This window comes from Squalius cephalus, assembly GCF_949319135.1.
Source record: "Squalius cephalus genome assembly, chromosome: 10".
NCBI lineage: Eukaryota > Metazoa > Chordata > Actinopteri > Cypriniformes > Leuciscidae > Squalius > Squalius cephalus.
Window position 1 is genome coordinate 35,421,668 of NC_137131.1, and position 23,335 is coordinate 35,445,002.

Genomic DNA, 23,335 nt, shown 5'->3' on the forward strand with positions numbered 1-23,335 from the left:
CGAAAAGTGTCCTCATCTTTGATAGGATATAGGCTAAATTTGTTTTTCAGAAGCAGCGTGGGCAATAAAGAGCTGTTCATCGCTGACAATCGATTGAAGACATATGCAAGTTTCGTTTTCTCCAGTGGATATTTGGTAAATATCCTCCACATTTAGCGCTCTTTTTGACAAGGTTAAACGTGCTTAAGAACTGATCGAATGTATCAAACTTCGTTTTGCAAACACGTTTGACTGATTAAATCAAACGAGTGATTCATTCACGAATATGTTATTTTAGTGCTGATCCAACAGCTGATCGAATTATAAAAACATGTTTTGTTGTCATTTCTCGAGAGATTTTACAGTAGAACTGTAGAAACGCAAACATTTTTCGTAAAGCCTTTTAACGAATCGTTTGAGGGAATCATTCAATGGACACAAAGACACGTGCGCATTAAACTAATCAAAAATCCCCATAACTAATATCCTCTTTGCAAAAGACTGGAGCATTTTATAATGATTTGGCTCCCTCTTCTGTTTTTCAAGTAATGTTCTCATTGGCATGGAGAAAGATTCAATTCAAATGAGTCAAGCCAGCCATAGGGCCTATAGGTTATGAATCATCTCTGTGCCTGGTCATTTTAGCTTGGACATAGACTGATAGTCTTTTAAGTGTCATCACAGTGTTTTCTGTGCAAATTGCTGCTGACAGCACATTGAAATAATGAGTGCACAAAAAGTCGTGTTCATAGCAGTTTTAATTCACACATTTCAAATAAAACAAATAGAATTTCTCTTACACATTGTCTACACACACGCCCACATCCAAGCACTTAAGTAACAAAAGTAAACATGTCAAGACATAAAAATACCTTGAACAAAGAAGAGGACCATAACATTTTAATAGGTTATAATAAACTTTTTTTTTGTTGTTGTTGACTTGATACATTCAGTGAATAAGTATAAAAAGTATATGAGACAACCCTATGTGTGCAAGGATATCTGTCAGTATGCCTGTTGATAAAAGCAGCATTATCCAGTAAAACGGCAAGTCTACCCAAACCACAATTTTACATCATTATTCGTTTTATAATGACATTGAATCAAGGTTATACTTAACTGTTCTCTTTAAAAGCTTAACTGCCCAAACATGATTTCATTATATTGGTTCAGTTAGATATACTGATATAAAGATATTTTCTGTTGTGGACATAAAAAGAGGCTTTCTTGGAAGCCGCTTTGGTAAGAAAGCATCAGCAAAGAACATAAATGGGAAAATGCAAATGTAGACTTGGCATGACATGAGGGTAAAGGCATCATAACTACTCTCTTTAAAAGCCATGACAAGATAACCAACTATAGCTTTACACCATTTATTTCCCACAACTGCTATCACTTCAGCTAAATGCCTTACACAGGAGCACATCGAACACTCAGAATCAAAGTTTAACACTTTGAGTAACTTTACGGTAATGTGAGAAGGTAATTACTTGCGTGAGGATTCAAAAACAGGGAATAAATGCCTCTTTAAATATTTTCAGGTGTGTATTTTTGTGCACTTAAAGGTTTTTACTAAGTGACAACCCAAAGTGTAATTTATGTTGATTTGCAATACACTAATCATAAAGGTGTTAACACAGCTTTTATGGCAGGCACTTACACTTAGAGCAAGACCCCATAGTTTAACGGCTACTAAAAGCACAAACACCATCTGCCAAAACAATGAGCTTTTTAATCTTCACACGGGACAAAATAGTGATACAACCATGACACCTTTCCCCTTGTGTTTGCCACTGACAAACTTGCCCATTACCTCTAAACAAGAACCACATTTTCACCAGTTACCACACATTTTCACTCATCAATAAAACTAGTTGTGCAGACTGCTACTCTATAAATATATTAAATATGTGTTTAAGGATACAAGTGATATTAATGGCTAAAATCCATCTATGCTTGCTTTTTGAAAAAAGCAACTAATTTATGCCAACAAGGAAATTTATTGCTTGATGTTCTTTCTTTGTGAGGGAAAAAGATGCAGAGGACTGAGGAGACAAACACAATGACCCTGACATTTGGAAAAAAGAAAAAAAAAGAAAAAGAAAATTCACCTGCAACATGTTCCCTGAACACTGACCATAGCAAATAATTGGTTCTGCCTGCAGTTCAGGCCTGGTCCATAGGGGGCGCCGTTGTACTGTGGTGCGGCTGTAAGTCTGCTGGGATCCCACAGTGATTGAACAGTGGGGGGAGAAGGTGCTTGGTTTGGGACGTTGGTGATGAGGGTGAGGATGCGGGTGTAGAGCGACTGACGGGGACAGTTTGGCTGCTCTGATGCAAAGCAGAGAGGGCCGAACTGGGCTGACAGGGGGCTGAGGGCACGGGGGTCATTGGCGTTGAGAGGGCTGTGGACATCAGCAGGCCGTCTGAGGCAATAAGGCTGTGAAACTGTGAGGAGTCGCTGAGGGGGAGTGCGAGAACGCCCCACGAGCCATGAGAGATGTCCTCGTCCTTGCAAAGGGGCAGATCACTCAGATCTGCTTTGGAGTTATCCATCTTAGCTAGGAGATGAGGTTGTCTCTGTGTGTACGTGCTGTCTGTGAGATGCCCCACAGAGGATGGAGGAGTCAGAGGGGGCTGTGGTGATGGAGGTGATGGGGGGAAAGCGTCTTCAGATGTGGGGAGCAGACTGGGGTCCAGCTCCAGGCTGGAAAGGGTTTCAGCAGATAGCCGCGCACTCAGTAGATCCACGACTCCCCCCGACATGCTACGACAATCTACCCCTTCTACGGGACCAAGCTCAGCCATTCCGCTTAGACATGCAAGGGATTCTGGGTACGAGCTCATGGCCTGCAGAACGCGAACCAATTCTTCGGCTTCCTCAGAGGTGGGCAAAAGCTCACTATTCTTACCTATATGACAAATAAACATGAATTAGCGAATATAAAATGACTGTAAACAAAGTGAGAAAAGAAAACAGAGTAATTACCAGAAAAAAGAATAGACATAGAAAGTATAAAGTCTATAAGGGTAAAAATATCAATTCTTAAAAGCCCAATCTTTAACTCTTCCTGCAGCCCCACACAGCATATGAGATCATTTTTATCCCAAGTTTGCAGAAAAAACACAAAATAAAAGCAATAAGCATAAAAAAAGCATAAAAGCTTCAATTGAGTTGTTCTTGTGGCTGCACAAGAAGAAACCAGTGCAAGTCTCAATCACGGACAAATGACACTTCCTGTCATCTTAATGAATCAGACAGATTAAAAGTAAAAAAAAAAAAAAAATCAGTCGGATGGATCCTTCACTGAATTAAGTTATAGTGATATTTTAAAAAATTAGTTTCAAATATGATTTATTCATCAACGATGCATTAAATTGATCAAAAGAGGCAGTAAAGACATTTATAATGTTACAAAAAAAATCCATTTCAAATTCAAATGCTGTTGAATTTTACATTCAGAAAAAGAATCATGGTTTCCACAAAAAAAATTAAGCTGTTTTGAAACACTGATAATAATAAGAAATGTCTCTTGAGCACTAAATCAGCATATTAGAATGATTTCTGAAGGATCTTGTGACACTGAAGATTGGAGTAATGATGCTGAAAATTCAGCTTTGATCATAGGAATACATTGCATTTTAAAATGTTAAAACAGAGAACCGCTTTATTAAATTGTAATAAAATTTCACAATATTGCTGTTTTTACTGTATTTTGCAGCCTTGGTGAGCATAAGAGACTTCTTTTAAAAACATCTTAACTTTTGAACAGTAGTGTGTGTATATATATATATATATATATATATATATCGTAATTTATGTATAATATAGTGATATATTGTACATTAAGTGTTAATGAGTTTATAATTTTATGATAACTTTACACATTACCAACTTTTTGGTTGTTTATCTGTTAAATAACATAGGAATTTAACTGCATTTATTGGGCCCTTATAAATGTATCTCCTTCAAAAATGAATAAATTAATGAATACATAAAATATAATGTTCACTTTTTTAAGCAAAATAGACATTATAACTGAAATATACAGAAATGAATTAGAATCAAATCAAAATCTAATGATCTGTATCAATACCCTTCCATAATATTATAGCACTTTTACCTTCAAAAAGATCAAAGTCCTGCAGGTCATCCGGGAGTCGAGGCAGAACATCTGAGAAATCCTCCTGATTCAACTCTAGGTCATGTGGAATGTCACTGATGTCATTGGTGATGTCATCTGGAAATTCATCTGCACTTAAATCAGGAGTTAAAGGGCTCCTGAAAAACACAAAGACAATGAGTGCGCATTCACAGACATACGCAAACACACACATACAAACACACTCGGCTTTCACCTTATGCCAGAAGGCTGAGTGGGCAGGCACAAAATGGAAGGCATTCCCAGGTTACCCTGGGGTAGCGCAGGAGGAATGGGTTTCTGAGGGCGCTTTGGTGCTCCTCGCTTGCCTTTCTTCTTATGCTTCTTACTGAGTGCTGGAGGCTTGGCTTTCTTCAGTGGCCTGTGCCGCTGAATCTGCTGGTGGTGGTGGTACGTTCTCCGGCTGATATCACCTCGCAGGAAATTGTCCTGTAAAGTACCATTAGTGCACATATGGTTATATTAGTTACTAGCAAAAAGTTTATTACGCAATGAAACAGTCTTCTGTTTCTCACCATTTTCTTGGCATGCTCATCACAAAGTGGTGTCTGGTGCGTGATGTCAAAGACAGGGATGGAACACTGAGCTCCATCTGCAAAGCGAGCAGTGCAGCTTGAGAACAGCTGCTGTGAACGGTTCTGAAGGATATCTACAGAGTGCCATTAAGGACACAACACAGGGAACGAACCAAAGTCGATCGGTCAATCACCAAAGCAGATGGTTAGTTGAAGTCACAGGAAAAATTGCTCTGAATGCAGACGAACAGCCAAAAGCAGTCAGCTATTGTTAAGAACTTTGAGAGGATACGTTGAAAGCAGTGCCTGGTGAACGGTAAGGCTGAATTTCTGCAGTCTTCACCTTTCACGATAGCCAAGCATAAACCTGAGTCATCTCCAGCCATTGGTACTGCAGTGCTGTGGGATTAAAACAAGAAAACAAACTACTGCAACATGAAAGCATGTCGAGCACATCATGGGTGTAGATTGGACGTTGCATCCCAATACTTGAAAGATCTGGTATTAATACTCTTAACCAGCATCACGATATTTGCTGACATCTCAAATCTTGAAGAGATACTATTAGGATAGGAATTGATAAGATTCAGGGGCCATTATGCCCTTTTACGAACCTAGAACAGATTTTCATGCTTGAACGATACATTTTTTTTTTTTTTATCGCATATTTTATTCTGTTGCAGCACCTCTCTTCCCAGTCTGTCAGTATCGCTCTGTTAAATTTCTCTCTCTATGAAGCCCCTCCTTCCAAAAAGCTTAATGTGCTCTGATTGGTCAGCTGGATCAGTGTGTTGTTATTGATCAACCAATTCGAGCATGTTTCGGAAATGTCATGCCCCTTTCATAACCGCATTAGGCCCGGGGTGGAAAAACACACTACAGACACAACTCAACCAGATCTCGTCCCATTTTTTTTCCATATGCCTCTGGCGGGAATTATTTACATGCGGAATATTGTGACGTCTATGTTCCTGGAAGAAAACTCAAAGACTACAATCGAAGCATTTCAGAGTTTACTGATGTAGAGAATAGCTCCCTTTGGACTGGACTTTGTAACTTTGCAGACCTTTTTTATGCTCATACAGCAACTACTAAAGAAAGTTGAAAATGTAAACTTGTAAAGCATTATAGATCCTCTTTAAGTCAATTAGAAATGAAGCCAAAATATAACATGAACTTTCAACAATAAAATGAGGCACTCTAGTTGTTGAAAAGTTATTGATATTTTATGCATTGCATCAATACATCATATCGCATCAACACATAATGTATTGTTACACCCCTAATGCATGTGTTTTTTTACCTGGAGGGTGTGGAGGTCTCATTATGTTGTTCCTGAATAAGCTGTGCGGTGTGTTGAGGTTCCTTTCTTGCTGCCTGCAGCAGGGCTTTACGAAGAGCATGCTGGGATCTTCTCTCTCTCCTGAAGCCCCTCTGCTCCCTGCAAAGGTGCGTGTGTTTTTGTCTCAGGTATGAGCAGAAGCCTGCCAAACGCTCAGCTCGGGAACTGCTGGCACTGCGAGACGGGAAAGAGATTTCTCTAGATCAGTGGTTTTCAAACTGGGTTCAGATACACTGATGGGTCACAGAAAGCATTCATATTCATGCCATGGATTTAAATAGGCAAATGCTTACGAGTCGATGATTAGATCATTATCGCAGTGATTATGTTTCTAGCATGTTATGTTTGCCAACAGTTCTTCTAACCGTAATTGATGGTGTGTGTAGCTTTTCATTTCTTAAACAACCATGTAGGAAGACACATCATGGCCGTGTTCCAGGATGACAATGTCAAGATTCATCAGCCTCAAATTGTGTAAGAATGGTTGGGAGGGAGCATGAAGAATAATTTTTACACATGAACTGGCACCTCTGAATCCCAGACCTTAAATTCATGGAAAGTCTTTGGGATGTGCTGGATGAGACTTTACAGAGTTCTGGACTCTTGCATTGTCAAATACAAGAGCTTAACCAAAAATCGATTTTTGGTATTATAAGATATTTCTTGTTTTATTCAACCCTTAATTCTAGAGCTGCATAAAAACACATTTTATAATGTATACATTTGTATTTGCAGTATGCCAAGTTCTAAAATATTTTATCGGGTAGGAATTAGTAAGTAGTTGATATTATCCATAGTGAACAACTGTAAAAGTCATGTAAATTCTTAAAAAGTGTGGGAACATTCAGAACATTCAAATTCTGGAATCTTGCAATTTCATTTACAGAATTTAGGAATGTCGAGCCTTCAAATATTGTTGTGGACAATAGGGGCCTTGAAGACAAAAAGTTTAAGAACCACTACTCTAGTTTTTACTTACCAAAAATTACTTTAAAAAGATCGCTGAAAGTTCTATTTGTACTTTACTCTTTCGTGTGACATAAATATTGATTTGAGAATATTTTTTCTATTATGTGAGAAAGAAGCCATGGAGTTATACGAGAAGTTGGCAGTCATTAAAAAAAATGTAGCTGCAGAATACGACAATTGACCAATCAGAATCAAGTATTCCAGAGATCTACATTATAATATGGGTTAATCTTTGCGTTTGGCATTAAATTAGGTGGAGGATGGATGATTGTCAGACTGATGGATTACTGTACCTTTCTTCAAAGTGCTTCTCTTGTAGTCTCTGGCACTGATATGACACTAGCTTCCCCAAGTCTCCATCTTCCTCTTCACTGTCTTCTGACCAATCAAGCCCTAGAACACAAGCTGTGTTTGTCATTAAAACAAACTAAAGCCAAACTAATTTTTAAATGTCAAAATCCCAGGTCAACATTTCCTACCTAAATGTGGGTTCAGGTCTTGGTACCTCCCCTTGTGTTGGTCCATCAATCTATGGAACTTCTGCAAACATGGAGCTTGTTGCCGCATAGCAACTGAGCGCACTTTTATTAATTGTCCATGTATGTCATCACGGCTTGGTGCCATCCCTGAAACTGCAGGGGAAACCTTTTTATCAAACGCATGATTGAGGTCCAGTTTAATTTTGTTATCAGTTGGAGCTGTGTCTTTTGAGCCCTGATGGCTGTCCGGAAGTGTGGATGAGGTTTTGAATAATGGACCTGAACGAACTGCAGGGGTTTGTAGGGTTGCTGCGTTAGGGGAGGAGGGAACTATGGCTGTTTGTGTGGTTCTTCCAGTCTGTGGAGGAGGGAGGCAAGAATGTGGAAGGGTTGAAGAAAGAGCGGAGGTTCTGAGATGGTTTGGGAACGCTGGAACACTGTGATCTTGCTGTTTCTGCTTATGGTTCAGAGCTTGGTTTTCTTGGGGTTTCTTCAGGAATGTGCCACTTGATTTTAACATTTTTTCTCCCCTGCAAAAGGCGAAGGGATCTGAGGGGAGTAGACAAGCCAGGGAGGGTCTTGGGGATGGAGGTAAAAGCTCGAGACCTTTGTGAGTTTTCAGAGCCAGGGATGGAACGGTAATTTTGAGGGCCAAAGACTCAATGGTATCTTGTTTCTTCTTTCGCTCCTTCTTGGGGAGGACACCCATAACCTGAAGGTGACTATTACAATACCTAAAAGACAAACAGATTGTTTTCAGTATTATTTGAAACATGCACATCTTTTCTTTAAACATTTGTTAATCCACAAACTTACTTGCGGTCGTGAGCCTTGGGTATTGGGTTGGTGCAGCGCTGGCTATTGTACTTGGCTACATATTCGCACTGCCTGAAGGGAGCGGTCCGGTCCTCGAGCACATGGCGGATGCAGAAAGCATAACCATTGAGCCTGCGCTGCTTGCAAAGCTTTGGACTGTATGAACACAGAGGCTTATGGTCCACCTCCGAGTAGTGGATGTGTTTGCCTTCATACATCCCAGGGCTGGAACTCTACGGAACATCAGCTGATGAAAAAAAAAAAAAAGCGGTATGTGAATGAGACAAAAGTGTGATGAAAGCATTGCGTCAACTACCAAAAGTCAAATTCAGCTTCTTTTGGAGTGCACGAAGAACAACTGGTCAATGAGACATTCACTTTAAATCAAAACTGAAAATGTGCTTTACATTTACAGTTGTAATTCTGTTTCTAAATGATATATATATATATATATATATATATATATATATATATATATACATATATATATATATATATATATATATATATATATATATATATATATATATATATACATATATATATATATACATATATATATATATATATATATATATATATATATATATATATATATATATATATACACATATATACATATATATATATATATATATATATATATACATACATATATATATATATATATATATATATATACATACATATATATATGTCTATTGTTGTACATTTAGGGTATAAAGGTATAAAATGCACTACACTTTTAAGGCTGAAATACACACTACATGACTTTTGCCCAGATTTTCCCCTCATTTTGCAGTTTGGAGAAGTCGATTTGGGAGTAACATCGATAACATGCAGTTGGGAGTTGTCTTTTTTAGTTTCAGACGATATTCTATCTAGTCGGAGAATATCAAACATCTTTGATATTTTGATTTTGAACACTCTGTTCTCATTTGTCATTCGTCTCCATGCAACGAGGTGCATGTTTCTGCATTTGTTTTTTGTGTTCGGAATGACTTTAAAGTCTGGTAGTGTGTGATCCTCAGTCAGTTTCACGTGATGCTCAGTTTTTCTCTGTAATCATTTACAAAGTCGGCAAGTGTATAATGCCTAGTGCTTTAAAATCTCTTCCGTGTAGCTGTAATATTCATTTTATTGATCTCAATAGCAGGAAGCTCCAATTTCCCCTACAGCTCCCCTAAACAGCATAGTTTGCAGAGACATAATGATAATCAAACAAACCTCTCAGCTCTTCCATTATTATTGCGCTCCTTCATAATGAGTTTCTAGCACTCACTAATGTATACAAAACTATGAATGTTATGCATTTGTACTAACTATACATGTCAAACTGCTATAATAAAACCATGAATATAAAAATGACACACTCGCTTATCAGCAAGTCAAGTGACATCCAATTTAAAATAGCTTTCAATATGTTGCAGTCACTTCCAACACCTAACAATTCTGAACTCTGCATTTTAAAGCACTCATGGAAATATGCAGTGTGTAGGCTGCTCAGCATAAACAGCTCAAACCATTAAATATTAAAGTGACAGGAAGAAGGAAAAGTAGCCCCTGTTTCAAGCAATCAATGACACTTGAGAAAAACAGCTGGTGTAAGCAGAGCTTTAAGCAGGTGAAACACTAAATCATAAAACGATGGCTCGTAAAAGTGTTTGGGCAGAGTACAATACGTTTGACATGCAAAGCAACTTTGAAAACGCAAGGGGACGGTGGACAACCCGCCTACTACTCTATCATGTACTTGGGCAGCACTATCAGTTACTTTTGAGGCAAGGATTGTGCAAGTTGGGTGTAGCGCCTGAAGAAACAATTTAATTCTTTTTCCGAAATATACGGTCAAAATCAGAGCGGCAGAATGTATTTCTTTGTTGCGTCGTACAAATATTTCGGACGTATTTAGAAACTTTGTAACGGTCGTCGGAATATTTTATTTGTGAGAAACACTCGGGACCGATAATAAGCAAAATACCTGTCAAATGAGAATAAGCGTTGTCGACGACCGGAGACATTTGAAAGTTTCGGGGTTTTATTTATTAGTTAAATTTTGATTAGTTTCGTGAGTTTACGTTTTAGTAATATTACAATAAAATTGATATCAGATACACATTTTGACGACATACATTCCTTTATTTTCTGCGCAATTCGTAGTTACCGTTGGCCTGTGAAACTTCCCGAATCCCCCCGAGTCGAGTAGCGAGACACCCGCCTTGCAGTGCGTGATAAGCGGCCTTCCGCCTTTACTTGAGTCCGTTGCTTCCCGGCAGCAGCTCAGCCTCCGATCACTGCGGCCTGTGCTAAACTAGCTACGCTGATCTTTTCATACGGTCGACGGCTATTCCTCTCAGCGGGGATATTCCGCCTCTACCTTTCCATGTAACGCTAGCAGATTTAGTTTTTTAACGCGTGGATATAATTTTGCACGAATCCTACTGGCACATCTTTGTCGATTAGTTAAATAAAACTAGCCGTACACAAAGAGAAGGGGGTGTTGGTTTAGTCATCGGATGCGAGGCTTCTTACAGCACAACTACAGGCACTGGGGGGACATGACAACAGCCAACAGTGCAACAACAACCTCTGCAACCATTTTGGAATTCAACTTTGTATGTTCATTGTCGGCTTTTAGAAAGATGACAGATCTCGCAAACGTACAATACAGATTGAACATTTGTGTGTCCAGCTGTCAGAAGTGTTCGGACCAGCGTGAAGTTTTATTTGAGCCGCAGTCATTGATTTCAAGTTTTGAGGGATCTCCCCCAAAGTCTTTTCCGACAGCCTCCTCTCACGCGTCTCATCCATGCCTGGAATGACATCACCAACTTCAAATTCAGTGCAATCTCACGTGCGACGATAACATTCTTGTCAGTCATATTTTCCCTTCGTTGCTATCAATAAATATTATCAAGGTGACAAGACTTGTGATATAAACTCTGAAGCAGGTGTTACTTATATTTCTAAGTGTCTTGTGTTGCCCCCTATTCAGTCAGTGATGTCAGCATGATCCTAACATAGTGGCAAAAAAAGGTAAAGGGCAGGTAACGTTTGATCAGAAACTGAGTAAAACCCATGATAATCCATTACTTTGTTATTAAGTTAAATTAATATTATTAAACTGATAGAATTCTTTCAAATTATAAGACTATATATTTTCAGAGGAAAACAGGCTTTACACTGCACTTAATCTAACTTCATTAATAAGAAGGAAACCCAATCAAGATGCTTATTTTTATAAAACATTTTCCCCTTACACTTCCATCCTAGCTTCTACCAAAACAGAATATTTGGTTTTCTACTACACCCTTACTTTAAAGAATTTAGACCAGCAATGTGAACGGCGACAATAGTATATTGATATAATACATTTTTATTTATTATAATAAGAGCTTTCCAAAACAAAGCAGACCTCATTCAACTTAATCATGGGAATGAAAACTTTACAACACCCTTCAAAGCCTATTTAAATATGATAATTTCACACATTTTGCTGCTCTAGTGAAGTCTGACTATGTAAGACACAAGAGACAAACAGCAAAGTAATGCTAAAATCCAGGTATGCGTTTGTACATGTACTTGACGATGACTACTTTTGTGTGCATTACTAAAGATAGATTGGTGTGCCTGAAGGAGTTTTAACAAATTGAGGGCTCATCGACTGCTGCTGCCCCCTCGGTCACAGCCTTCACACACTTGGCCATTGTCTGAGAGGCTCTGCTTATGGGGTCTATAGAGAAAGACAACCAAAGGCAATGGTAAATGGCAGGTTCAAAGACATACACTAGGTTACAGCATTTTATTCAAACATAAGAACTTAATATAACTCATTAAACCAACATAATATATTTGTTACTCTACCGGTCATGTAGAAATCCTTCACTGTGAGCTGAGGAGGGACAATAGGAGCCGCAAGCAATGACTGATTCACAGCCTAAGGAGACCAGGAGAACATTAGTGAACAGTTCAAGTAGTGGAGATTTAAAACAAAAATTTACAAAAAAAAAAACAGAAAAAAACAACACAAACCTTTGAAAGCTCATGGGCTTGTTTGAAATAATTGGCTTCCTCTACATCATCATATCTCACCAGGTTAGGAGAGACCTCTTCCAGCCTTCTCCTTACCTCATCCAGTGTGTCATACGGCAGTGTGATTCCTGCCAGCTGAGCAAACAAAAACAAGAATTTGTAATGAACAGTCTACACTTTCTTCTAAAGAATAGCTCAGCAAAGGTACCGTATAAGAACAATATGAGGAATAGGTTGTACATGGTTAAAGTACAGGTTAAGGAGCGTACCTCAGAAACGGCACGCAAAATCTTCCAGTCCTCGCGTGCAATACCGGGAGCAGTGACTGCCACTCTAGTCTGCTGGGCACGACCCTCTGTGTTGACGTATGTGCCAGTCTTTTCGGTGTATGCAGCACCAGGCATGATGACATCAGCCATGAGTGCACCTACATCTCCATGGTGACCTGGATAAGCATGTGGTACCATTAAACTTATAAGAATATACGTATAAGAATATACTGTATCTGGATGCAAGGCGCTTGGCCATGAGATTGCGGTACTGAACAAGAGTATAGAGCTGTGGTTTCTCTCCGCTCTCTCTATCTTATACCTGACATCCATCTGAGGTCTGGGAGTCTTAAAGGTTCACCCAAAAATGAAAATTCTGTCATTCATTACTCACCCTCATGTCGTTCCAAACCTGTAAGACTTTCTTTCAACTTTGGAACACAAATGAAGATCTTTTTGGTGAAATCTGAGAGCCTTCTGTCCCTCCATTGACAGCTACGCAACTACCACTTTGACGATTAAAGAAATCGTAAAATGAATCCATATGAATTGCACGATCACTTTATATGATAAACAGATTGAGTTAGGATTTTATTCACGTATAAACATTCATCAGCTCAAACATCAGTTGTGGTAAACAGAAACTCAAACATGGTCGCTTGACTTGTGAGAACCAATGAGATTTATTCTCGTGTGTAACGCAGCATGTCTGAACTTCCGCAGGAACCAATGAAGTTCGGTTGAGCTTCTGTTTATGGTCACTGATCAATGTTGTTTATATGTGAATAAAAGACTAAATTAAATCGGTTCATCATATAAAGCGATCAAGTCTCCTCAGAAAATCTGGACAAAAAATGCTCGAATCATATGGATTAATTTTATGATCTCTTTATGAACTTTTTGAAACATCAAAGTGGTGGTTGTGTAGTGGTCTATGGAGGGACAGAAATCGCTGATTTCAGCAAAAATATCTTAATTTGTGTTCCAAAGATGAACGAAAGTCTTACAGGTTTGGAACGACATGAGGGCAAGTAATTAATGACAGAATTTTCATTTTTGTGTGAACTATCCCTTTAACCCAGTGGTCTCAAACCGGTTCCACGGAGGGCCTAGTGTATGCAGGTTTTCTCTTTTACCTTGAACCAAACTGATTGAGTAGGTCACTAATTGGTTAAGATCTCCCCTCACCTGGTAGTCTAGGTCTTAATTGGGCACTAATTGAAGGGAAAGACCAAAAACCTGCATACACTAGGCCCTCCGTGGAACCGGTTTGAATCAGGTGTGTTTGATTAGGGAGACAGACATCTAAAATGTGCAGTGCTGAGGGTAATCAAGGACCAGGGTTGGGAATCACTGGTATAGAATACAAAATTTGCAAGTGAGGTTACTGACCCTGGTAGATGATAAAGCTGTCTTTGGGAAGATCTGCTCTGGTGATGCAATCAGCATCAGCTCCCAGGAGAAACAGTACTTTGGGAGGGTTCTTCCGGATTGCATCAACACCAGGCTTGTAACCCAGGTCCAGGGCTGCCACTTGACTGGCCACCCTAAGGTTACATTTATATGACAAGGTCAGTACTTGTGCTAAGCAAAGGGTCAACATTCACAATTCTTTTATTCACACAGAACAATATAGAACAGAAATGATACTCAGAGAAAGGTCCACATATGCACACACACTTATGGCAGTATCTGACCTGTGCAGCACATTGAGAACCTTCCATCCCTCCTCAACACCGCTGATGGCTCGAGAATTTTGAGCAATTGTGGACACAGCCTTAAAGATGGCTGCCCCATCATCCCTCTGGAGAGCGGAGCTACCCACCACTACAATGGGCTTTTTGGCCTGGGCTAGGACCTGAAATACAAAACCATACTCAATTCTTTCTCATTCAAGAGTCAACTTCTGATGATGTCATGCTAAACACCAACATTATTAAATAATGTTACCTTGCAGAAAGGGTGTGTTCCATCAGCAATCTCTTGCAGAACTTGTGTGGTTTCACCCAGATGGTTGTAACTGTAGCTTAAGTCCACCTTATGACCAACCATGGCCACCTCAAGCTCATTATGCAACCAACTGAAGAATGGGGATAAAAAGAAAAAGTGGGGTGGAGTGAAATGACATCTGCTCAACTGGTTCCAACTGTTGCAAACAAGAGTGTGCAATGATTTTACCTCTTGCGGACACGTGAATTGAAGAGAGGTGCCTCATAACGTGGGTTGGTTCCAATCAGAAGCAGAAGGTCACACTCCTCAATGCCAGTGATACGGCTGTTCAAGAGGTAATTGGAGCGCAGGTCGGTTCTAAGGAGCCAAAAGAGCAAAATGAGTTTAAATCCGTAATAGTGAGATTAAAGAGATGGTTCACCAAAACTGTCATCAATTGATCACCCCCAATTCCATTCTCATAAGACTTTTGTTCATCTTCTAAACACTACTGAAGATATTTTTAATAAAACCAGAGAGGTTTCTGTACCTCCACTGAAAGCCCATTACACCTAAATTTAAGCTTCAACAAGTTCATAAAGATATCGTAATCCTTATTTAATATTAATTAATTCAATATTTTTTGACACGCGAGAACCAATGAGGATTGTTCCTACTTGTCAAGACAGTATATACAAGCTGCCATTGACCATATTTGTGTTCATCTATGTGTATTGATGAATGTGAATAAAAGCTTAAATTAAATCTATTCATCTAACAATTCTTGCCAAGACCTGGATTAAATAGCTTTATTCATATTGATTACTTTCATGTACTTTTTGAAGGTTGAAAGTTTTGGTGGAATGGACTTTCAAAGGGAGGGACAGAAATCTTTCAGATTTTCATTAAAAATTAAAACAAAAGTCTTATGGACTTATTTCCTTGGTCTTGCAATGCTTGCTATTGTTGTTAAATCGTATGAATGTGTGGTTTAAAGGGATGTTTGTCTTCACGAGTAGGAGATAAGAAAGTCTCCATTTCAAGGGTCAATGTTGTGAAGCAATAATTTTCCATTGTTTTTCCCTTGGTATAATAACACTTGTTGGAATCATACTGGTCAGAAAAATTCAGATCATTGAGTAGATCTATATCTAGATCAAGTCTGAGCTTTGAAACAGGCAACTAAGATTATTCAATAAACTTGCACTTTTTATTATCATCACTTCGTCTTCTGCTGTTCTTCCCTGGCTTTCTCAATCAAACTCTCAGGCTGATAATAGAGTCTTTAGGTAAAAGACAAGACATTCTGTTGACAGGTTTTGCTGGGTTGCACACCAGACAAAACGGATATCTTTTGACAAGATCTGGCGTCCGGGGCTGGAATTGACATTTCTGACATGGGGATTCCATTCGATCTAACAGTGTCCTGAGTGTTGTTAGCATGTTGAAATATGGTTGCTAGGGTGTTCTGGGTGGCTGGTAAGTGGTTATTTACACAAGTCAAATCCTTAAAGTATGCAATTTGTTGAAAATTTCTAACCCTTGGGATGACTAATAGTAACAGCAATGCTTGCAGTAACATCACAATATATTATGAATATAACTATTAGAAAAAATCCAATAATAATTACTTGAAATCAGTGTGAACGAGAAGAGATATTACTAAAGTCAGGGCAGACATCATTCTAATCGGATAAGGACTCACCCGGAACCAGTCATTGGGAAGACCTCCTCAGTGCAGAGGTTCTCACTGTCCAGTCTATTCAGTAGGTCCTTCAGAGCCACTAGTGCCTCAGCATCTACCATCCCACCAGCAATAGCTCCTACCTCAGAACCTTGAACTCCTTGAAGCTGCAAAACACAAAAATCACAACCAGTGAAATCTACTGTCTGCAAATAACAAAGCATATCACACTAAACAGATACATGTATGATTCTAGTTTATAATTTGCAATCACTCACTGCTCCAGCTACACGTGTAAGAACATCCTCCCAAGTGGTGGCAACCAACTGTCCACTGGCATCCTTCACCATGGGCTGGGTCAGGCGCTGCCTCTTCAGTCCATCATATGCAAACCTTATAGAGGATGGGCCAGAGACAGGACAGTAGACTAAACATGAGTGTGTGTGTGAATGAAGAAAGAGAGGGGCGTTGTCTTATTTTAAGAGCTTATGCGCTCACCTGGTCTTGTCGGATATCCATTCCTCATTGACATCCTCATTCAAACGGGGAAGAATTCTCATGACCTCACCACCCCTGGTGCTCACCACAATGTTGGAGCCAACAGCATCCAGCACATCAATGGACTCAGTCTTTCTGTAGACACATGAGAACAGCATTTTAAAAATTAAAGTGTACACATATTCAAGTAACTCACTATTAAAACCCCTGAACTCTCATTGTCCGGCTGGCGGGACACATTCATTCGAAGGCTTACACCCTCAGTATTCATCCTGTGAAAACCATTTTGAAATCTGACATTGAGTTACCATGGAAACAATACTTAAATTCCTTTTAGCAGGCTCCTCCCCCCTAGTGGGCAGTGTCATGTTTCATATTACAAAATTTACTGCACTACTTTATATATACTTATATTGTTGGAAAGGTCTGAGACTCAAGGTTTTGTATTTGGTGATTGTCTTGTGATAGAAGTGATATTGTGACAGAATTGTATTAATTTATGAAAGAAGAAAAAATTCAATGGAATGTGGGTGACACCTGATGGCTATTTTTGGTACAGAGCCTAAACAAAATCTCTTTTTTTTTTAGTCAAAATAATTTGGTTTGAAATCGCTGGTGTTTCTGACGTCACAAACTACCTTGTAACCAATCACGTCACCATGTGATCGTCAACAAGTGGATCTCTGAGCTGGTGCGAGTGAGTGGAGGCAGTGCTAATTTGCATATTCATAGAACCGTGTATACTAAATGAAGTAAGGGTGTAGAGTTACATTCAAGCTTTTTTAAGGCATGAAAAAAAAAATTTAAAGGAAATTTAAATTTAAATATGTAATTTTGGTGATCAAAGATGAGTTTTAAGGGATACAATTATTGACTACAGTGGGACTTTTAAAAAAAATTCTATAACTTTTTTACATATTCAATTTTGAAGAGGTTTCACTTTAGCAATATTCCGCTGAGTGTCTTCTTTAAATAGCAAACCCAGACGGAGTACTGAAGGAAAATGAAAATTGAGTGGAAGTACGTAGGAGGGTGGAGCCAGGCTAATGAAAGTGTACTCAGGATCGTACCTGGTCTCCCAGGGTCGTGAAGTGAAGGCGTAAGGTTTGGACGTCAGCGCTCCAACAGGACACAAGTCAATCACGTTACCAGACAATTCAGACATGAACATCTTCTCTACGTAGGTACCAATCTGCATGGTGTTACCGCGTCCAGTAGTTCCCAGGTCCTCCACACCAGCAACCTCACTGGCAAAACTGTAAAGTTACACACAAAAAAAATTTGTAGAAAGAGGCATTTAGAATTGAAACACTCTGTCTGATCCTGAAGGTAATAGGCATGAGAACAAAAAAAGTAATCAGTAATGCTTTGTACCATATGCCACTATTTTCCAGCAAGTTTGTTAAAGTAGCCTTATGGATAAAAAAATGTTAAAATATATAAAACCTAAAAGTATTTATACGTGATCTAATGATCAATATTATTAAATTACAATATATATATTAAATTAATAATTCAGGTTTATTATGGCTTTAAAAATTGATTTCTGATAATACATTAACTACTAATTGAATTGGTCCATCAGAAAATAATCCTTATTGTTGAGCCCTGCACAACATATATTTTGTGCATTTATGTAGCTTGTACAATAATAGATCTCCAACCCACCGAACACAACGTGTGCAATGTATACAGCGGGTCATGATAGTCTTGATGAGCGGTCCAATGTTCTTATCTTCCACTGCTCTTTTGTCTTCTGTAAAACGGCTTCTGTCAGCACCAAACATCATCGATTGGTCCTATATATCCAGCACAACATCAAGATGATCATAAAAAATGTATCAGGGATGAATTTTTTTTTTTTTTTTCATTCTGGAGTGCATACTCAAGTTGACTTCAAGTTCTTACCTGCAAATCACATTCTCCTCCCTGATCACAGATTGGACAGTCAAGAGGGTGGTTGGAAAGCAGGAACTCCATGACTCCCTCTCTATCATAAGCACAATAAGAAAATATTTTTTTTAAATAAATATTATATGTGATGATGACAACTCTGTGTGAGAAGTATTTGTAAAGCAAGAAACTACTTCTCAAACCTGGCTTTTCGTGTTTTCTCTGAGTTGGTCAAAATGTTCCACCCTTTCATGACAGGCATTGCACACGCTGCAACAGGCTGTTGATGAAGAACATGTGGAAAAAACGTGCTTAAAGTAAGACCTATCATGTATTTTGATAATAATCAGTAATGCGTAATGATTTCATAATCTTAATACTTTCAATGGTGCATCTTACCTTTGGCGCTCTCTCGATTTCCACCAGACACATGCGGCAGTTACCGGCCACTGACAGACGATCATGATAGCAGAAACGAGGAATCTGCACACCAACTTTCTCACAAGCCTAAACACAGTTGGCATGTCAACATACAACATGGAATGTACAATCCTTGCATAGAATTATTAAAAGGAAATGGTCTCTGCATCATTACCTGTAGTACAGTAGTCCCTGGCTCCACCATGACAGGCTTTCCATCTACAAACACTTCAACCATATTGCTTGAGGCCCGAACTGATGTCCACACTGTCGCAAAAACAAGCAAGTGTGAGTAAATGACTGACAAGCCAGTAAAGTTGCTCAGCATTCTTAAAAATGGGCATCACACTTAACCTTGAAAGATTAAAAAAAGAATGCATAGAGCAAATTACCATTGTTATTGGTGGCAATGGAGCCCTTGGAATGGGCCGCCCCAGCCAAAGCCCGACTTACTGCTGGCAAACGCAACATGTCGCTGTAGAAGAAAATGGCAAGTGATTAGAAGCACACGTAATATGTTGATCCCCACTATTGCAATGCTTAGTATCTAGGTTAACAATGGATAAATATGCCACAGTACCTTGTAACACAAGGAAATTACAAAGAAATAGCCACAATATTTCTTTATAATCAGATCTTATGTGTACAAATAACAGTATTATTTAATAAATTCCTTATACATTCAGATCTCTGCAGAGTGCAGACAATAAGTTCTATGGCAAAGATTACAAAACCCCAGATTTTATAACAGCAACATAGCATGTTTGTATCCTTACAAAGATTTATAAAAGAAACATTTGCATATATCTATGTAAAGGCAAAGTATATCATATATCTATATCTCACTGTTAAGGCAAAGTAGATTAAAACTTAAAATTCAAAACCAATGCTGTTGACATTTCCATTCTACACACACTAGTTACGTTAGCAGGCTAACACTCAGAGGCGCAGTGGCTTCAAGGACAGGGGAGAACGTTACTGTAAATTACCCATGTTTCGCATGCGTTTATAAAGCCAGCAGTTATTCACAAAGCAACTGTCTAGATAAAACGCTGTTTACACTCTATTCTAGACCAAATGCAATATTTAATTCTTACCTTGACGCTATTTGGCCTTCTAGACCAGAACAGCGCTTCTGCTGTAGGTTCAGTTGTGAGTGACTCGGGTGATTACGGAAGAGATGACGGAAATAGCCGATTCACATCGATCTTTGAAAAATGACAAAAACATTTCATTGGATCATATTATTTTATAATATAGAACATACATGCGTGCATGTATGTAAAAATACATTAATATATTAAATACATTTTTAAAATAATAAAGCCAACGTTTTATGTTGACCTTTTACATTTATAGTCGTCATTTCCGCTCATAAAAGCGGTCGTTTCCTTCTCTCCTTCACGTTAAAAGTCAACCAGTCAACACGGTTTTCTGAAGTTGTTGTATCTGTGAAAAACAGTATATGCTTATCTTGCTATCCTTATTATCTACAAAAAGTACGTCTTGCATACCTAGCGCAAATGACTGTCAAAGATGTCTTATTTTTGTATATTTTTTATAAAATGTGTCAGCGTGGGAGGAGTCATGGCGTCAGACGTATAAAGACCATCTCACGTTCTTTTCTCGTTCCTTCGCTCTTCCTCCAAGCTCAGGGCTCAACGTCTGTACACGAGGTCTCACCGCTAACTTCCAACAATGGGCTTTGGTGATCTCAAAACACCCGCTGGACTCAAAGTTCTGAATGAGTTTCTGGCAGACAAAAGTTATATCGAGGGGTAAGCTCTTTTGAGAGTCTATTTATGTCTTAGTTGTACTGTAACAACTCATGTCTATACTTTTTTCCATATTCTGTGATACTATGATAATTTCTGATTGCCGTGATAAACGTCAAAGGCAGAAGTCATTAATTTCTTTGCTATGACTAATATAGACATATGTATGATCATTCTTGGATCTGTATTTGCAGTAGTACCCTTCCCCCTCCCCCAAGATTTTGTGAGGTGCCATATTTTCTTTGCTGTACTGTTGATCCATGCATAAACATTTTGCAATCAGTTCCATTCATAAACCTCTCTAATTGCTTAAGGATGAAAAACACCAATATCTCTACACATTTGATTGCTCAATACACATTTTCTTGGCAGGTATGTGCCCTCTCAGGCTGATATTGCAGTGTTTGATGCCCTGTCTGGTGCCCCTTCAGCTGACCTCTGCCACGCTCTGCGGTGGTACAACCACATCAAGTCTTACCAGAAGGAGAAGGGCAGGTAATATGATGCTTGATTGTAATATTTAATGTTTTGCAGGTACTTCCCCCAATATATGATGATTACTCTATCACCATCTTTCGCCTGAGTGAATGATGTACAATACTTCAAACTCTGATTTGGCTGGGAGATATAAGACCGTCACAAGGGCTCTCGTGCAGTTACATGCATTCACTCTCCTCTTCTTACCTTCAGCCTTCCAGGTGTGAAGAAGCCTCTCGGTCAGTACGGCCCTGCTGGTGTGCAGGACACGACTGCAGCAGCTCCTGCAGCGGCTGATGAAGACGACGATGACATCGATTTGTTTGGTTCTGATGAGGAAGAGGTAAATACAGTAGCAGGACTGATGGTGTGTTTTGATCCAACTACCTGGTCACATGATGATTTTCTCACCATCTTTCGGCTGATGTTGTGATGGACCCCTTTTGTTTCTGAAAGCCAGTTAGTAGAAAAATGTCCAGGCAGTTGCTGTATGTTTGTGCACAGTCTGCACACCTGATTAATAATCTATTTCCTTGCAGGATGAGGAATCCAAAAAAATCAAGGAGGAGAGGCTTGCAGCATACAACGCAAAGAAGGCAAAAAGTATGTATTTGTTGTCTTTTAAATATACATTAATGGTCAAAAGTTTAGAATAATTCCCTTTTTGTTTTTTTTAAGTCGTCTCTTATGCTCACCAAGACTGTTTAATCAAAAATACAGTTAAAACAGGAATATTGTGAAATATTACAATTTTAAAAACTTTTCTATCTGAATATATTTAAAATGTAATTTTATTCTTGTGATTGCAAAGCTGAATTTTCAGCATCATTTCACCAGTCTTCAGTCACACATTTAGAAATCATTCTAATATACTGATTTGTTGCTCTATTATTATCCATTATTATTATTATTGGTTATCAATTATTAATAATGGTTCCCATTATCAATGTTTTAAACTGTTTTTGCTGCTTAATGTTTTTGTGTAAACCATGAAACTTTTTTTCAGGGTTCTTTGAATAAAAGGCAGAAAGAAAAGCATTTATTTAAAATAGACAACCGTAGTAACATTAGGAGTCTTTGCTGTCACTTTTGATCAATTTAATGCATCCTTGCTTGGGTATTAGTTTCTTTATTTATATTTAAAAAAAACAAAGACTTTTTTGAATGTTTGTGAAATTAAGCAGCAAATACTGTTTTAAACATTGTTTCTTGAGCCGCATATTAGAATGATTTCTGAAGAATCATGTGACCCCAAAAAGACTGCCATCACAAGAATAAATTACAATTTAAAATTATCATTATTTTTCAAATAAATGCAGCCTGGGTGAACATCAGCTACTACTTTCAAAAACAATATTTGTAATCATACTTAACTTTTGACCGATAGTGTACATATAGCAACATTGACTAGTTTAATGATGATTTCACATCACCATCTTTCGACTGAATCTTGTGATTGATAGTCTTCTTAACCTGACATTCACTAGTCGTTAAATTGTGATGGCTGGATTCCTTTGTTTTCTTTCTGATTGACACTGTCTTTTTAATGTCTGCGCAGAGCCTGCCCTTATCGCCAAGTCTTCCATCCTGTTGGATGTCAAGCCCTGGGATGATGAAACCGACATGGCCAAGCTTGAGGAGTGTGTACGCAGCATTCAGTTGGATGGTTTAGTCTGGGGACAATGTAAGTCAGTCTATTCCATCCCTTGCAACTACTGTTCATTAAAACTGATTAAATGTTATGCCTTTCGATCCATTACAGTTTTGTCCAAATTTAGTATTTTAATACGCTAATTGTTACTTGACTTCTCCTGTACAGCTAAATTGTTGCCTGTCGGCTATGGCATCAAGAAGCTGCAGATTGCCTGTGTCGTGGAGGATGATAAAGTTGGAACAGACCAGCTGGAGGAACTCATCACAGCCTTTGAGGACTATGTGCAGTCAATGGATGTGGCAGCCTTCAACAAGATCTAAAAGCACAAAGCATTAATCCAATAAAAGCACTTCAAATGCAACTTTTGTTTCTTGATCTTTTTTTTATTTGAATTTAAAGTTATACTTTGTCTTCTAAATTAACATTTTAAATATTTGGCAA

The 23,335-nt window shown here is 38.5% G+C and overlaps 3 protein-coding genes across 3 annotated transcripts; 1 reads left to right on the forward strand and 2 right to left on the reverse strand.

Annotated features, from left to right (window-relative positions):
- Positions 1–725: 725 nt before the first annotated feature.
- On the reverse strand, positions 726–10,798 carry ino80db (INO80 complex subunit Db). Its single transcript, XM_079882768.1, has 10 exons — positions 10,428–10,798; positions 8,264–8,510; positions 7,448–8,181; positions 7,262–7,361; positions 5,961–6,173; positions 4,950–5,056; positions 4,658–4,791; positions 4,339–4,571; positions 4,104–4,261; positions 726–2,891 (listed from the first exon to the last, which is right to left on the reverse strand). The coding sequence occupies exons 2-10, from the start codon at positions 8,479–8,481 to the stop codon at positions 2,146–2,148; spliced, it is 2,643 nt and encodes an 880-aa protein (XP_079738894.1). The 5' UTR covers positions 8,482–8,510; positions 10,428–10,798; the 3' UTR covers positions 726–2,145.
- An 823-nt stretch (positions 10,799–11,621) lies between these two features.
- Positions 11,622–20,158, reverse strand: ndufs1 (NADH:ubiquinone oxidoreductase core subunit S1). The gene is made up of 19 exons (XM_079882769.1): positions 20,086–20,158; positions 19,381–19,463; positions 19,164–19,255; positions 18,968–19,075; positions 18,772–18,848; positions 18,584–18,665; positions 18,344–18,474; positions 17,746–17,931; positions 16,676–16,810; positions 16,456–16,570; positions 16,199–16,344; positions 14,743–14,871; positions 14,515–14,644; positions 14,262–14,422; positions 13,957–14,111; positions 12,565–12,740; positions 12,296–12,430; positions 12,128–12,200; positions 11,622–11,996 (listed from the first exon to the last, which is right to left on the reverse strand). Exons 2-19 carry the CDS (start codon positions 19,457–19,459, stop codon positions 11,905–11,907), a joined length of 2,202 nt encoding a protein of 733 aa, XP_079738895.1. The 5' UTR covers positions 19,460–19,463; positions 20,086–20,158; the 3' UTR covers positions 11,622–11,904.
- A 185-nt stretch (positions 20,159–20,343) lies between these two features.
- On the forward strand, positions 20,344–23,255 carry eef1b2 (eukaryotic translation elongation factor 1 beta 2). The gene is made up of 6 exons (XM_079883573.1): positions 20,344–20,766; positions 21,136–21,258; positions 21,454–21,583; positions 21,780–21,843; positions 22,799–22,924; positions 23,060–23,255. Exons 1-6 carry the CDS (start codon positions 20,687–20,689, stop codon positions 23,212–23,214), a joined length of 678 nt encoding a protein of 225 aa, XP_079739699.1. The 5' UTR covers positions 20,344–20,686; the 3' UTR covers positions 23,215–23,255.
- Positions 23,256–23,335: the final 80 nt, after the last annotated feature.